The sequence below is a fragment of the Stenella coeruleoalba genome, assembly GCF_951394435.1.
Source record: "Stenella coeruleoalba genome assembly, chromosome: 3".
Taxonomy (NCBI): domain Eukaryota; kingdom Metazoa; phylum Chordata; class Mammalia; order Artiodactyla; family Delphinidae; genus Stenella; species Stenella coeruleoalba.
Genome location: NC_137148.1, coordinates 157563110 through 157580108, shown reverse-complemented (window position 1 = coordinate 157580108; position 16999 = coordinate 157563110). Strand labels below are relative to the sequence as shown.

At 49.5% G+C, this 16999-nt stretch overlaps 2 protein-coding genes across 11 annotated transcripts in view; one reads left to right on the top strand and one right to left on the bottom strand.

Moving 5' to 3' along the window:
* The window catches only part of SNAP47 (synaptosome associated protein 47), a 66373-nt gene extending 55008 nt beyond the window's left edge, over positions 1-11365 (bottom strand). Inside the window, exons 1-2 of one of the 8 annotated variants that reach the window (XM_079915813.1) lie at positions 11239-11365; positions 306-850 (exon numbers count right to left, since the gene is read on the bottom strand). In XM_079915813.1, coding sequence (XP_079771939.1) covers positions 306-805 — 500 coding nt within the window. In that variant the 5' untranslated portion in view covers positions 806-850; positions 11239-11365. Of the gene's footprint in view, positions 1-305; positions 5397-8289; positions 9050-11238 lie in introns of those variants that run through there. The other 7 variants (XM_079915818.1, XM_079915814.1, XR_013827461.1 and 4 more) reach the window with 7 other exon arrangements.
* A 218-nt stretch (positions 11366-11583) lies between these two features.
* On the top strand, positions 11584-16924 carry JMJD4 (jumonji domain containing 4). 3 transcript variants are annotated; one of them, XM_079915823.1, is made up of 6 exons: positions 11584-12117; positions 12374-12539; positions 14611-14736; positions 15086-15353; positions 15931-16077; positions 16581-16924. In XM_079915823.1, the coding sequence occupies exons 1-6, from the start codon at positions 11853-11855 to the stop codon at positions 16824-16826; spliced, it is 1218 nt and encodes a 405-aa protein (XP_079771949.1). In that variant the 5' UTR covers positions 11584-11852; the 3' UTR covers positions 16827-16924. The 3 variants fall into 3 exon arrangements, with proteins under 3 accessions (XP_079771949.1, XP_079771948.1, XP_079771947.1); XM_079915822.1 differs by having other exon boundaries at positions 11850-12117; positions 15122-15353; positions 16524-16924; XM_079915821.1 differs by having other exon boundaries at positions 11850-12117; positions 16524-16924.
* Positions 16925-16999: the final 75 nt, after the last annotated feature.

Sequence of the window (16999 nt, the reverse complement as noted above, 5' to 3'; positions counted from 1 at the left end):
GCCTCTCAGCCTCAGTTTCCCCATGGGTAAAATGAAGAACAACACACTCTTCTTGACTTGTCTGCTGATTCAGTGAGGTAATCCCCCTTCAACACTTAAAACTGTCCTTGGCACATACTGCACACTTAGCGAACGCTGGCCCTCATTACTTGCACGCCCACAGCAGTCAGCCCAGTGTAACTGTCCACAACAGGGGCACAGCATGTGTTTTCAGAAGGCTGAATGTGTAATAAATACGGGATGATGGAAAAGATACCATACCTCAGCCATCCAAAGGTCAGGTTATGATTACAGTGTTTGTTTACCTGTCAGCCACATCCAGGTCAGATTCCATCTTGTCCAGGCCTCTCGAGATACTGTCAAGCTGCTCACCCTGATGGTGAAGGACTCTGGCTGTGTCTTCCAGACGCTTCTGGGTACAGGCCATCAGACCAGTCAACTCCTTCCCCTTGGTCATGGGGGAGGATGATTCCTCAACAGCAGCTCCTGACTGGGACAATAGCATCTCTCTCCAGAAATGCTCGATGATGCTGAAAACGACATTTCGACTAGGCTGCAAGGAACTGAACCAGTGCTTGTTGTGGTCCTTTTCCAGGATGGTAATAGAACTGAAGATAAAATAAGAAGCTTCTTTCTTGATCTCAACTATACTAGAAAGAGGAAAGTTGACAAGAATTTCTCTAGTTTTATCAGTCATAAATTTTAGTGAGAGAGAAGTTAATGAAAGTTTTCCAGGGACCCATTGCTTCTCAAGTTCTAAATAATAGGAGCATGGCCAGGTGTGGACGCAGATGTCTCTGCTCATCTGGTTCCTAGGTCGGTTTGTACTACGGCCAAGGTCACTCTGCCTCTGAAGGAGAGGGGGACAAATTAGTGGATAGATGAGCCTAAAATAGGACATCACACTTGGACTAGAGATACTAGGACACTGACAGCAAGGATATGGTCTGGATTCCAAGCACACTGGAGACTCCAGCACATGGCCAAGTCCTCACCTAGCAAGGACTCTCACACCACCTGTGATAGGCAGGATGAAGACCTTGCCCTACTCAGCAGAGAGGTACGGGCTGGGGCCAGACTTGTGCTTGACCCAAAGCATCAAGGTCCCCAGGGGCTCTTCACTCACCAGAGCACCCACATTGGGACCAGGGTTCACAGCTGATGTGACCAAAAGAAGAAAATCACTGGAAAAGACCACCCAAGGATTCTTCATAGGAACACCATCAGCTGTGATGACCCCTATCAACTACACACTCTACAAGTTTCCAAACTAACATTCTCCTTTTGAAATTTTTATAAATTTACTTAGTTTCATATAGAAAATAATCTTACAGACAACCTTTTCCATTCTTGTAATCCCAACTAATTTTATAGGGTTCTACATAATTATATAATTATATGTATATATTTTATATATAGTTATACATAACAAAGGTGTACTATTCACCATTTGCACTTATCAATGCATTTTTTTTTTTTGACACGCTGCACGGCTTGTGTGATCTTAGTTCCCCAACCAGGGACTGAACCCAGGCCCTCGGCAGTGAGAGTGTGGAGTCCTAACCACTGGACTGCCGTGGAATTCCCTGTGGATGCATTTTAAAGTCATGAATGACAGATTTGAAACAACCCTTGTAGAACACTTAGTCCAACCTTCTCATTGTACAGATAAAGAATATAAGGCCAAGAAAAGATGAGGACTTTGTACAAGGTCAAACCACAAGTTCATGATATTAACATGGCTAGAACTAGGCAGGGTAATGCCTAGTCCAATGCTCTTCCAATTAGAGGTCCACCTGTAATATGGCGTTTCTTCTTTCCTTTCTCCTCCTTCTTTCCTTCTTTCTTTCCTTCCTTCCCTCCTTCCTCAAATCCTCGTTCTCTCTCTCTTGCATGCACGCACGCACGCGCACGTGCGCACACACACACACACACACACGAGTTTAATTATGACATGATTTCACTTATAAAAACAGGAGAAGACATAATATTATCCCTAAAAATGTTGAAACGTGTGGACTTTTACAGAATGGTACAGGGATTCTCTGCATTTGGTTAACAAGTTTTAAGCCCCTACCATGCCACGCTGGGCTGCAAGTACAAAAGAAACAACAATGACATAGTCCTTGGTTCATGGAGCTTAGAGTCCACTGGAATTCTATAAACTTCCTCATTGAGTTATATTCTAAAGACTCAGACTCTTCAATGTAATTACTGTACTAGACGCCACATCAAGCAGCACAAGCCTGGACAGCAAAAGAAAAAGGCAGTACCTGCACCTGAAGAACCTGAATTGAATTGAGATTCCTAATTATGAAGAAACAAAGTGATTTGAGATTAGGCAATGTATTATCAAATATGAAATACGTTAATGTAAACAAAACCCCAAAGCTCATAGGGTTGTAGGCATGATACGGAATGTAAGGAAGTCTTAAGTGGACTACAGTGGCAGTCTAATTGGTCTCCTGCCTTTGGTACTCCAAAATACCCCCCCACTGCCACTGCAATTTTCTTTCCACAGTAAGAGAGGCCCCATCCAGCCCTCGGCCTCTCCCACCCTCTCTCTCCCTTGTGGGGCTGTATGGAACTTATGCACACTTACTGTGTTAAATGGTAGGATGACCACTTGTTATTTGACTGCAAGCTCTCAAAGGGCAATGACCATATTTTATTCATAATCCTAACTCAGGAAACACTTTGTGACTGAATAAATGGAACAGACACTCGTGGTTTATGGTATCTGTCCATCTGTGACTCTCAGCATAGCTGAGGTCAATGCTCAGGCTGGTCTCATCCTACTGCTTAATGAAATACTGCACATACAAGGTACGGACATTATGGAGGCAATTCTTCACGGTGCTTCTCCACATTTTATGTCAAAAACTGACATAAAATTTTATGTACCAAAAACTGTCCCAGGCTATCTTCCTTGTAACTGTGGACAGTGTCTCCCTCCTGGTTGAAAGAAGATCTGTTTCCTGACCAGGATAATAGGTCAGTGTCCCCTTGGAGGCAAGTGTTGGGCAGATTTGCTAGCAGCCCCCTCATAAGCTGTGACACAAACCCATGGTATATGCAGCATCCACCTGTGCCCTCAGAATGTAGGGGGCAAGGGGAACAGATGCACACATGAATCCTGCTGTGCCATGCATAACAGGCCCTTTCTGACAGAGGGCCTCCTCTCTTCTGCCACATCTACAAAACTATGGCAGGCTCACTCTTCAACCCGCAATAAAGTCTCAGACCCTTCACAATCCCCAACAGTGATGTGCAACACAAAGATCATTCTACTTTGGGTATGGGTTCTTCATACGAGAATCTCTATTAAGCTAAATATTTAGGAAGCAAACTCTACAAATCGACTCTATCGATTCATAACACCCTAGGATGTTTTTATTTGACTTATGGGAATTAAAACTTTCCCCAAACTTTAATTCATTTTAAAAATTAGTACATGAAAAGTTCAGAAACAGGAGTCAGAATGGTGGTTATAACTGGGGAGAAAGGAGGCCTTGACTCTGTGGTGCTGGTAATGTTCTATTTCTTGCCCTGGGTGTATTAATTTTCTGATAATTCAAGATTTGTGCATTTTCGGTTCTTACGATTTGTTCACTTTTCTTCATTAATACTTCAATGAAGGATTTACTAAATATTTAGTAATAATATAAAATTTTATTAAAAATTAATAATAAATGTACATATGAAAGGTATACCAAAACTATATTTCAGCTGGGCATTACAATTTCAAAAACATCTGAAATCACTGCCTTAGGTAGCAGCACAGCTGGAAGACTACAGCACAAACCTTTCATATGGACAATGGCAGGTATTCCCACTCATCTGTGTGTGACCCCTGGCTACTCAGCCCCGCTGCCTCCACTTCCTGATCTGTCAATGGGATAATAATTGTACCTATCCCACACTGCAGCTGTAAGGCTTAACTGAACTGATAATGTGAAAGGTGCTTAGAAGAGTACTTGGCACCTAATATATGCTATAGGTGTTATTACAATCATTGTGAATACTACAAAGTATCTACAGAACTAACTCAGCTCATCTATTAGGAATGTGAAGAGTCTACTCTTGATTCCATTTCTTTAACGACTGCTAAAACATCACCATACCCAGAATCTGTTATTTGGTCTCATTAGTTTTCACCACCTGATCAGAGTTGGCTATAGACAGCACCTGGCCACAAAAACAAACACGACAGTGAAAAAGAGGAGAAAGAAAGAAGGAAGAATGTGCCTAGTGTACACAAAATTAAAGTGCCAAACAACTTGATTCCATTAAAAGAGAAATAAATTTAACTCCTATGTTAATCAGATTGAAGTACTTCCCAAGTACACTCTAGAACTTCTCTTAATCACAGTAGCAAGGGCTGATCCAAACTTCCCAGATATGCGTATGTGCCAATCAACCCCTGTTACTCAGTACTACAAATCAGTCCAGTCTAACAGCTCTGCTAATTACTAATACCTGAAATTAGGACAAACCTAAAAGAAAGCTGCCATATTAAGCATGAGAATTTTGTCATCACGACAAAATGATGTCAGGGCTGGAGGGACCACAGAGATCATCTCCAACTCACTTCATTCAACAAATGAATGAGCACAACTCTATCATGGCAGAAGCTCTAAAAGTCCACTGATAGCTTGGCTAATACTCTTTCAGGAGTATTAGCATCTTCAAGTGTCTTCTCTGAGTGTCAATTCTGAAAAAGCAATAGCCTTAGGACCTACACATTTAAGGAGATACAATACAGTGCAGGGACCAGAGGGTACAGGGGTAAGGAGACAGAACATATACAGTTAAAGATAAGCAACAATTAGACTGCAGATACTTGCACTGAACTGCAAAAACAGTAAGTGGTAAAGAACATTCTAGAAGAGACTACTGCAGATTAAGACTATAAGGAAGGCAAGCCTCCTACTTGAAGAATGTAGCAGGGCTGGAGCAGGAAGAAGCAGAGACTTTCCACTCTCAGGTCTGGTGCCACCTTCTTGTGCGTCAGTAGGAATGACCATTCTGAGTCACAGAGGAGCCTGAGGCTTATGGGGTCAGAAACTTCCCCAAGGAGACACAAACCCAAGAATCCATCTTCTTAGGCAACATGATGATGAATGCCAGACCAAGGGGAATCTCCACACTACAAACAAACAATCTCATACTCCCAACTCAGCAGGGCTCTGTAAAGGATCCAGGAAACCCATGCTCTTATGTCGCTGGAAAGCTAACGAAGATCTCAGGTGTTTAACACTCCTGACCTCCTGTACAGAAGACTGGTGTCTTCTTTAGGGGCTTTATGTGTGAGCTCCCTGCACACAGTGGGACTGTGTGGAAGCTCCCTGCGTGGGGCAGAGCAGCTGGGAGGGTGCCTTTCCTCTTTAACAGTGGTTCACTCTGGACAAAAAGAACTGTAAAGCCAAAGTGTCTTCATCAGATCTTTCTCCCTAGTAAGAAGGACACTCACCTGAGCACTCTGAAACAGACATAAAACAGACTACAGAGTGTCGCTGGACTAGGGCTTCTCACAGGACAGGGAAGCAAGGGTGTGTAGACCTTCAGCTTTTATGACTGACACACCTACAGTCCCCCATGAGCTGTGAGGTCCCCGGCGAGCCACCGGCACAACCTGCTAGCACTGTCCTGCCATGAGGCCACTCGGCAGTTATTCAGATGTGAATAATAGAAAAGTTCTTACTCTCAGCATTAGGGACTACTAACCCCATCAACCATGGTTTTCAGTGTTTCCACGTCCAAAACAAATGTCAGAGGCAAGGTACCTCTGGCCTCAGTCACTGCAATGTGCTCACAGCTCGGGTCAGCCCCTGAAACCAGCTAGACTCTGGTCCTCCTAGCTGAAAAGAGCCTCCTGCCACTTGGCCACCCCCTGTCTGCCATAAACCACCCCCAAGAGAGTCGAGGAGGGGCCATATCTTGTTTACCGCTATTCCCCATACTTTGAGACTTTGATTTAGCATGAAAATTGAATTTATATTAACAATTGCCTGACCCGAGCTGTCATTCCTGAGTGTGTACTCTGAGAGGTATTCCCTAAGTACTGAGTGAGATTATGCACAAATTCCCCAAAGAATTACTGAGTCTGGCATTGCAGCATCCAAGGAACCATGCTGTAGTTCCAACTCCAGCCCTGCCACAAACTTTATGACTGTGGAAAAGCTATTTCATCTTCTGGGCCTCTGTTTAACCATGAAAATAACTAAAAGACCTAAGGGCAATATCAGCTCTAAATTATTCTAAAATTCAAAAAGAGAGAAAAGTTAGAGGAAAGAAAATTTAAGAGAAGAACGAAAACACTTCTCATGATTGTACTAATACAAGAAATATGAGAAAAGTACTCAGGTTTGACAAATACCAAGGAAAAAGCAAAAGGAAAAACCTGTGGCCACAACTTTTCCTACCACAGATTTCCATGGCAGCTTTCCCAACAGACCAAAATAAATGAGGTTTAAGTGGAAGGGCCAAAGTGAGAACAACATTCCCGTGTGCATTAGAATGACCCCACCCACACCCTCCCTCTCCCTCAGCTGAGGACTCTGATACCACACCTGTTCCTGGGTGTCCTGCCTTTCCTCTGGTCTCCATGCACAGTTTGCGGGAAGCAGTGTCCCCGCTCCCTCCCTCAAAGACCAGATTCTAGTCTGGTCTCCATCCCTTCGACACTAGGAAAGGGCATGCTTTTTTTCCCCTAAGGGCCAGGTAGTAAATATTTTAGGCTTTGTGAGCACATGGTCTCCCTTAAACTATTCTGCCATTGTAGAGTAGAAGCAGCCAGCGACAATACAGAAACAAAGGGGTGTGGCTGTTCCAATAAAACTTCACTTATAAAACAGGTGGCAGCCAGACTTGGCCCACGGGCCATAGTTTACCAACCCGTCCTAGATCATCTCATCAGTTTACACTCACGCTCTAAGACCATCTTAAAACAGACACCCTCCCCACATCCCCGCAGTCCTCTCCACTTACTGCTCCTCCAAGAGACTCCAAATGCTTCCCTGTGCTTGCCCCCCAACCACCAGCCAGGAATCTCCCCCTCCAGACAGGCTCCTGTCCCCGCCACTCGCTGACACTTCTCTGTCCAGGCCTCCAGGTGGCCAAATCCAATGCCCACATCTGTTCTAACCTCTGTCCAACACACCTGCCCATCTCCTGAGACACATCACGTCTTGGTTTCCCGGATACCATGCTCCCCTGGTCTCCCACTCCCTGGGGCCTGTCTTCAGTCTCCTCTGCTGATTCTTCCTCTTCCACCTGACTGCTAAATGCTGGAATGACCAGGTCACAACCTTGGTCCTCTTAATCAATACTCTCTAAGTGAGTCAACACAGTTTCACAGCATTAAATATCACCTTCCAGCTGTTGCCTGGCCTGCCAAACTTTCCTCTCCAGCCCAGACTCTCTGAGACTTGAGTATTGCCTGGGCGTCTCCACATGACCATCTAACAGGCATCTGCAATTTAGCAAGCCCCTCCTTCTGCTCCTGCATTTCAGTGAAGGCACTGCCAGGTGAGTTCTCCTGGATCCCCTCTTCCTCATCCCTCTCAATCTGTCAGCAAGTTTTGGCAGTTGTATCTCACATCTGCCGTCTGCACCGCCCCCCATCCCCACAGCCACACGACTATGCAACACTGTCATTACTCTCCTGGACAACTTCCCACCTGGCCTCCTTGTTTCACTCTGCCTCCCACTACCCGTTCTCTAGCCAGCAGCCAATGTGACCGTCATAAAACAAAATTAGAAAATATCATTCTTCTGCTGAAACCCTTCCCCATGTACCTCGAGTAAAGTCCAAAGTCGCCACCCAAGTCATGTAGGCTTTACTAACTACAGCCTCACCGACCAGCCCGTACCCTCTCTCTGCTCTGCTCTGTTCCTGTCTCAGGCTCCCCACCTGCTGCTCCTGGGACTCTGAACAGCCAACTCTACCTCACTCTCCAGGCCTCTGCTCCAGTGGCATCCTTGCCCCTTCACCAACCACAGCACTCACCAACCACAGTACTCACCATAATTCCAAAAAGCCTGTGAATGTGCTTACACGTTGACCAACTCAGTCAAAACAATGGAGAAGGCAAACATTACAAGGAGGGTGCCTTGTGCACAATGCTGGTGCATCATAGGAACCCATTAAATACGTGTTGAGTGAACCACAAATCATATGATGTGAAAACATTAACTGTGTCCACTGTGGACAGTTTTCTTCCATCTATCTGCTGAACTAGGTCTTCACTCTATGCTAAGTTCACAGAGTCCTTATTTGGTCCTCACCTGCTGTAAACTGGAACCCACATCTTCCAGTGAAAACACAACATGCCTGCTGAATTAGGGAGAAGAGGTCATGGCAAGGTACCTCAAGAGTCTTTGAGACTAATCCACACAGTGATGCTCCTGGGGAAGAAATGAATGGTCACAGGGACTGAACTAATTAACACACTGCAGTTAGTATAATGGATCTCTCTTAGCACTTCCATCAGACCTGTGTTCTGGAGTAGACTCAGTATCAAGTAAACATCCTATTTTTAGTTAATTTCCAAAGTAACAGACTAAGCAACATTTTATACACCTTCCAATAACTCCTGACCACAAGAAGGCTTAGAGTCAGAACACTGGGAGCAGTGTCTCCAGGCACCAGTGGCCAGTCTTTTCCATTACCTTCACCTCCTGCTCCTCAGAGGCTCTCACTTTCAACCGGGGAGGTTTGCAGGTGTTCGTTTCATTACAATAACATAGCCTATTCACATGGTACGTGCTATCTTTCTAACCTCTCAGAGCAGACAACTAGGATTTTATGTTATTCCCACTGCATCTCCTACAAAATGCTAACTTTTAAACTCCACTCCTGCCATTTTTCTTTCTGGCCCTCTGTGGGGTGTGTCACTGAGATGTGACAAGGCTTAGAGCAGTATCCTGCTCCCAGATTCTGAGTCAGGTCTGGGTGGGGCCCAAGAATGTGCATTTCCCACCAGTTCCCAGGTGATGCCAGGGCTGCCGTCTAGTGGCCTTGGAGGGACACAGACCTGTGTTCCAGTCCCCTGTTCTCACTAGTTATGTCAGGGCCTCATGCGTACAGTTGTGATAATACTGTCAACACCAGCGAGCCATCATGTGAACTAGGGGAAATACAGGACAAAATGCCTGGCCCAGGGCAAATGCTCAAGAAAGGAGACCTTCTTTCCTACCCTGAGTTACTGGTTCAGTTGCCCCAACAATCCTGGGGAGCATGTGGACCTGCTGGCCTAAAGCGTCCCCTTTCTTATGAAACTTAGTCTCAACCACAGAGCTTCAGAAGCTAGAATCCTGGGATTCTTCCCAGGCAATGTCTATCTGAATTTCATATTTCCCCTGTGAGGCAAACTTTGAGCCATATTTCTCAGTTCTTTAGACAATTATGAACATTCTGCTTCCCACACTTTTTCTATTTGCCTTCCATGATCTGCACTCACCACAACTAAAACCAAATAATTAAGGAACATCTGGTCAATATGTGGCAAGAAATTGACATCTGTTAATCTTTTTAAAAAAGTTAAAAGCAGCAAAAGCTTATATATATAAACTTACATACATATAAAATAGAAAGAGAGACTGTGTCTTTGTGTATGTGCGCGCGCGTGCGCACGCGCGTGTGTGTGCGTGTGTGTGTGTGTGTGTGTGTGTGTACAGGGAGGGACAAAGAGAAAAAAAATGAATGAATGAGTGCATGCCTGGAAGGATAACTCTATATCAAGAAACAAAAGCTGCTCATCTCTGGATGGAATTAAGGGTGACTCTTTTTCTCCATTTTAACTTCCCAGTGCATTCTAACTTTCTGCCCAACACTGGCCCAATGAAGAATTCCACAGCTTGACCATGTGAGGTACAATGAGACAGACTGGGAAGGGAGCACAGTGCACACAGAATCACACAACCCCTCACACTGCTCTGGTTGCAACAAACTCTCCACTCCAACATCTTGCCCATGTCTCAGCTCCCACTTTAGACCCCTCCTATACCTGGACTTCAGACTCTCCCTAACTCACTTTTTCCTAGTCCTCCCCTTCTCTGCCTTTCCCCACTTCTGGTCCTCGCTGTTCACCTTCTGCATAAGCTTCATACCCCTTGGAAAGAGTCCCCCCTCAAGCCCCGCTCCAAAGCTCAGAGCCCTCATATCCCCAGAATCTCACTTATGCCATCTATAAGGGTAAATAAACAAGATTACATCTTCACTGTTTAACAAAGGGGAAGAAGTTGCCCCTTCCCTGCCCTTTGAGTGTTTCCTTTAGTCAAGAATGAAACAAACTCAGTGTTCAGATTTTACAGGGCACAGTCACCACCTGCTGACTCAGAGCAGTAAACACGGACCTCCAGAACTGAGGCAGGAGTCACTCATCAGCTGCAGACTACATTGGTGCATCTATTTTTCCCTCAAGGAGATGAGAGAGGTCTTAACAGTTCATTCTTCTACTTCCTTGTGTATAAAATGTGTGATGTTCTCCCCAGCTCTGTACTCTCTTGAAGATGCCTTACATGCATGTAATCTGCTCATACAGTAATGAAACTGTTTTCTTCCTTTCCATATTGATATGGGTAGGAAGGACATCTATTTCTCCAACATGCTGAGACCCTGACGTGTCACCCCCACCCAAGTTCCTCTTTGATGTCCCCCATTTCAGGTCTGCTGGTGTGCACAGCCTCATATCCCCACCCTTGATGCCCCCACACCTTCACTTCAGACCCACCCTATTCCCCCAGCAACCCCTCCGGGTCCCCACCATTGCCCTAGTCCCCCAGCATGCCTCCAGGTCCCCACCATGCCCTTCAGGTCCCACCATCCTCTCCTAGTCCACAGCATTTCTTCCGGGTCCACAGCATTTCCTCCGGGTCCCCAGCATCGCCCTAGGCCCTCAGAACCTCCCTAGTCTCCCAGCATCCCCACCAGGTCCCACCATCACCGGAAAGTTACAGCATTCCTTCCAAGTCCCCATCAGCCCCCTAGGCCTCCATCATCGCCCTAGTCCCCCAGCATCTCCTCCAGGTCCCCAGCATCCCCTTAGACACCCAGCATCCCTCAGGACACTACCTTTGGCCCTTGTGCCTCTCTGGTAGCCCAGCCCACATCCCACCACCTTCCGTAGTCCTTGGAGCATTGAAAAGAGGAGGAGTCCTCACTTCGGCGGTAGCGTTAGGAGGGACCCTGACGGAAGAGCACAGGCCCAGCTGCAGACTGGAGACACGCCTTACCGGAGTCGCGGGGGAGGCGCGAAGTCGACAAGACTGGGGGCCGACACCGTTCAACAATCTCTGAAGCCGCGGGGGGCGGGGGAACCTGGAGCTGGGAGGATCGTGCTGTGGGCCGCTCCTGTGCCTGCGCCGGGTGAGGGCCGTAGAATGCAGCGAGCATGCGCCCAAGAACTGGCTCGCCGTGTTTCAGGCTCGGCCAGGAACTTAGACCGCGGGCTCTAGGTTCCGCTCGAGTGCTCCGGGACGACCGCGGCCTATGAGTGTCTGTACCTCGCCGCTTTCGCTCTGGCCGGCGCGGGGCTGTGAGGCGCGGGTGCTCAGAGCGTGTACTCCGGAAGCAGGTTTAACAAATACTTCCTTTTTCACCTCCCTGTTTAAAGAGCAGAGAAGTGGGAAGCCGGAAGCCGGATTATGGGCCTCCAGGAGCACTCCGTCCCCAGCAGCTCCTCCGACTCCGCGCAGCCTCTGTGACCGCCCCGCAGCCCTCCTTGTGCCCTGCAGCTCCTCCGACACCCCCCCCGAGCCCCGCCCTGTTCCCGGCAGCCCTCCAGATCCCCCCGGCAGACTCCCACCCCACTCATCCCGCACGCCAGGGACGGCGAACCTGGCCCGGGATGGACAGGGAGGCGCGCGTGTTCGCCGAGAGCCACTTCCGAGGCCTTGAGGGGTGTCTCCCCCGCAGGGTCGGCCCGAAACTGGACCGCGTGGACTTCATCGAGAAGCCGGACTCCTTTTCCTACGCCGACTTTTTCAAGGGTTACCTGCTCCCTAACTTACCCTGTGTTTTCTCCAGTGCCTTCACCGAGGGCTGGGGCAGCAGGAGGCTCTGGGTGACACCCAGTGGAAAGCCCAACTTCGATTATCTGCTTCAGAACTATGGTAAGGACTGAGCGCGAGTGCCCCGGGCAAGAACAGCATGGAGTGCAAACACAGGACTAGACTCTTAGGTCGGACTGTGAGGGAGGGCGCAAATGAGGACAGCCACAGAGGGCTTGAGGGAGGCAAGGCATGAGTTACTCCCCAGAAGAATTCACCTGGAGACGGTGTAGCAATGAGTTGGAGGGCAGACAGGGTCAGGGAGGATTGACAGGCTGGAGGACTCAGAAAAGTCTTGTCCCTGACCCTTTCCTTTCAGGAGACGTGGTTGTACCTGTTGCAAATTGTGGGGTCCGGGAATACAACTCCAACCCCAAAGAACACATGACCCTCAGGGACTACATCAGCTACTGGAAAGAGTACATTCAGGGAAACTACTCCTCTTCACGGGGCTGTCTCTATCTCAAAGACTGGCATCTGTGCAGGTAAAGGAGCCTGGAGCACTGGCCACAGCACTGCTTTTCAGTTCTGAGTGAGCCCTGGCTGCACACGGAGGAACTCATCTTTTCCCCAGTTCGGAATTTAACCCACTTTCCTCGGCCTGGTTGGAAGTGTCATTCTCTCCAATCATGGCCATCTCACCATGCCTGCACAGGCTTGGTTGCTATGAGGAATGTGGGCCTGGCAGAGGCACAGATGGGCTATGGTTACTCACCTCTTCTTTGTCACATTTGCCCAGAACCATGCTTGTCAGCTTCACCTCCATCTAACTGGCAGCATCCAGCCTTTGCCTGTTCTCTCAGATGCCCCTGGGACCAGCCTCCCCTGTCCAGACCTACTTCTCCAAGTCAGGCCTGTTATCATCCACCTTGGCTGTTGCCAGTCTCCAGACTAGCTGCCCCGCCTCAAGTCCTGCACCCCACTGCTAAAGTCCAAGTGAGCTTTCAAGCAGGACTGTGCCCCAACCATTTAAAATCTCCATCACTAACAAGCAATGCCAACTCTTTAACAAGGCCTTCCGAGATCTGTTGCCACTACCATATGCTTCTTCCACCTGGGGAGCTCAAAGGATGTGCTCTGAGAAACGCCTCGCTCTTGAAGGCAGCCCCACCCCTTCTGCTGGCCTTCCCACTCTCTGAGGTGGTCCTTAGGTTTTGTAGCCATTTCCCCTGCCAGGGGTGTGCTTTTCACAAGCAGAGAGGAGGTCCTAGTCAGACCCCCGCCATCTAGCACAGGGCCCTGGCACCGATCAGGTGCTCATTTAATGAATGAGTGAACAGTGGAATTCTTGTTTTGCTGATGCAGGAACTAAGACTCAAAAAAAAAAAAAAAAAATTCAGGCCCTTGTGATTCCCAAGAGCAATCCAAGAGTACATGAAGGGCACGAGCATCCTGCTCAAAGTTTGCCCTTGGTACTGTCTGCCACACAGCTTCTTACTTGTCAGAGAGACCTGGCCCGGCAGACAGTCACTAAGATGCAACCAGACTCTGGTCCTAGACTTCACGGACTCATATTCCAACAGCACAGATGGACTCATAGATTCAGACACTCGTGCACTGTGAATTTGTGCTTCAGATAAGCAACGAGTAGTTTTTTGGGTATAAGTATGTCCCAGGTATTACAAGGGGCATACTTATCCTAGAAACTTGTTCACTGTTTATTTGAAATTCAGTCTTGAGGAAGTGTCTTGCGTTTTCCTTGGCAACCCAAAAATAAAAAGAACAAAGGAAGGCCTGGATCAGGCACGCAGGGGTAGCCACATGGGAGGTGATATCTGAGCAGGGTTTTGAACGATAAGCAGGAGACTGTCACTGTACAAAGGCATGGCAGCGGAGGGACCTGCATGGTGTTCTGGGGAACTACTGGTGGTTTGGTACTACTAAGGCTCTCCCCTGTCATGGGCTCTGACCGAGAGTGTTGTGTGACCATGTTGTTGGTAGAACTGCACTCTCCCTTGGGCTGGTTTAGAATGCTCCTCTGTTTGGGACCCCATTGGTTGGGTTGTGGGGATGGATCCAGGGAAGTGAGGGGTTGAAAAGGACCTCCGTGTACCTGGGCTGTCCTCACGCCTGGGCCTGTGGCTTTGAATCTTCTCGGCAGAATCAAGGTCACTGGTGTGGTTAAAAAAGTGGAGGAGGCCCCCAAATTCTGGAAACCAGCATGATGCAGATGATGCATTTAAACCCCAGCTCAGCCCGAAGCTGAAATCCTGGAATGGGTGTGGGAGTGGCCAGGAACATCTAGGTCACTGCCTGTACAAGTTGTCTAGGCTGTGTCACAGCACCCCCAAAACCATTTCATCTGCTTACAACTCTGGTTCAGTCATTTGGGCAGGGATCAGCTAGGGCTACTTGGGGCTGTGGTCATCTGGTGGCGGGTCTATGGCTGGGTGGTCTGAGGTGGCCCCACTTCTGGTGGTTGGTGCTGACTCCAGAAGGCAGGTCAGGGGTCATTCACATAATTTCAAAGCTCTCATGATATTTCATGCACTCAGGACGTGGGTGCCGGGAGGTTGGCTTGTAGCCACTTCTGTAGCTTCATGCCACTTTCTAAAGGGACTCCTCGGCGGAGGGCGTGTTCACCCTGCCCATATACTTCTCATCTGACTGGCTCAACGAGTACTGGGATGCCCTGGACGTGGATGACTACCGCTTCATCTACATGGGGCCCACCGGCACCTGGTAACCGCCTGTCTGCTCCCACCCACCATCCTACACCCCGTCCCTGGTCACTCTCCTGAACCTTCCTGCTGGTGTGTCAGCTCTTGCCCAGAGCCTCTCAGAGATTCCTGTTAGCCACGTAATGGAGTCGGCTGCCAGGTCTGGCATTTCTAAGCCCACTTACCTCTTTCCTCTGTGGAAAGAGCTCGTGCACCTCCTGTGTGATGTTCTGGGGTGGGGGAGGCTTGGCCCTCCCACCTGGCTCACAGGCCAGGTGTGAGAGCTGGGGACCACTGAGCCTGGCCAGTCTACTCAGAAGAAGCAAAGCCCACATCCAAGCCACACAGCACCAACAGAAGCTCTCGCACAGGTCGCCGTTCCATGCTGACATTTTCCGCTCCTTCAGCTGGTCCGTCAACATCTGCGGGAGGAAAAAGTGGTTCTTCTTCCCACCGGGGCAAGAAGAAGCCCTGCGGGATTGCCACGGTAGCCTGCCCTACGACGTGACCTCCCCCACACTCCTGGATAGCCGCCTACACCCCATGCGAGATCACTGTAGCCCCCCACTGGAGGTCACACAGGAGGCAGGCGAGATGGTGTTTGTGCCCAGTGGGTGGCACCATCAAGTCCACAACCTGGTATGCTGGGCACTCCCTACCCCATGTGCTGTGGCCCAGATGGGTCAGGGAGACAGGCCACAGGGCTCCACTGAGCTGACTCTTACCCCCGTTCACCTGTGCCCCTTGGCCTGCTCAGCAGCTCTTCTTGCCCTCAGCACCTTCCTAAATGCGTTCCTGCAGAGAGAGGGCTGAGCCCACCCGCCCTGATCCCATAGAGTGGGCAGGCTGTCCCTCTGGGAGAGCCTGGGTATGGGATGGGGCAGGCCATGGGCAAGGCTGGTACTGCGTGTGGCTATATTGGTTCCCTGCACGCAGCACTGCTGAGGGCCCCCAGCCTCTTTCCCTCCCTCCCATGTTGCTTTCCTGGGCAACAGTGGGCAAGGGGTCCACACACTGTGGTGTCCCAGCCCTTACGGAGCCCCATTCTGGGCTAATTGTGGATTCAAATGATCCCAGCTCCCTCTTCTCTGCTGGCTCCCGTTGGGAGATGGAAGCAACTCCTCCCAGCGGAGGAAAGCTGAGAGGACCTCAGGACGGGGAGGGGATGGTGCCCCCTGTGGGCTCACGGGGACAGCCTGTGCCCTACCCCTTCCAGGAGGACACCATCTCCATCAACCACAACTGGGTCAACGGCTGTAACCTGGCCAACATGTGGCACTTCCTGCAGCAGGAGCTCTGTGCTGTGCAGCAGGAGATCATTGAGTGGAGGGACAGCATGCCCGACTGGCACCACCACTGCCAGGTGGGACAACTGGTCTGAGCAGGAGGGGGGCACAGGATGAGGCTCACCAGGGCTATCTATAGTGGGAGGATTGGTAGGGGGCTCACCTGAACCAGGACCACAGTCAAGGGCAAGAGGGTGCTCACCTGGCCCAGGGCGTCAGTGTGGGGAGGGTATGGAAAAGCCCCAGGACAGCCTGCAGTCTTAAGGGAGGATGTGGTCTCTAAGGTCAGATCTGTAGTCTTGGGGGCCTGGTGGCAACCAGGCCTACCTATTTGAGGGTTCTGGGGCTTTCAGGCTGCAGGACTCAGACCCATTTGATCACTGGCTGGCCCCCAGGTGTCTCCATCCTCGAGGACTGGACTGTGTCTCAGGGCCCTTTGTAGCCTAGACTCGATGCAGGGTCAGCAGAACTTGCCTAGAGCTGTGAGTGAGCAGCAGCTCACTGGTTGTTCTTTCTGGCCCAGGTCATCATGAAGTCCTGCTCCGGGATTAATTTCGAGGAATTTTATCACTTCCTCAAGGTCGTTGCTGAAAGGAGGCTTCTCCTCCTGGCGAAGGGGCTGGGTCCTGGCAAGGTGGAGGGCGGCAAGGGCACCAGGCTGGGCCCCCAGCAGGCCGCTTTTGACATTTGCCGCATAGCTGAGGTGCTGGAGTCCGTCGTGGCCCACCCTGACTTCCAGAGAGTGGACACCAGTGCATTCTCACCACGGCCAGAGGAGCTCCTACAGCAGCTGGAGGAGGCTGTGGCCACCACCACATCCCTTTAGTGCATGCTGCAAGGATCGGGTGCAGCACATCCTTGGGGGACCCTGGAGGCACCAGTGTGGAAGGCAGTCACCCTGTGCAAGGGTCCCTTCTGGAAATAAAGCTCTGTCCTCCTTTGTGGCCTGGAATGTGTCACCTCCCTGTTGAACTGTCACCTCGGCGTCCCAGGCACAAT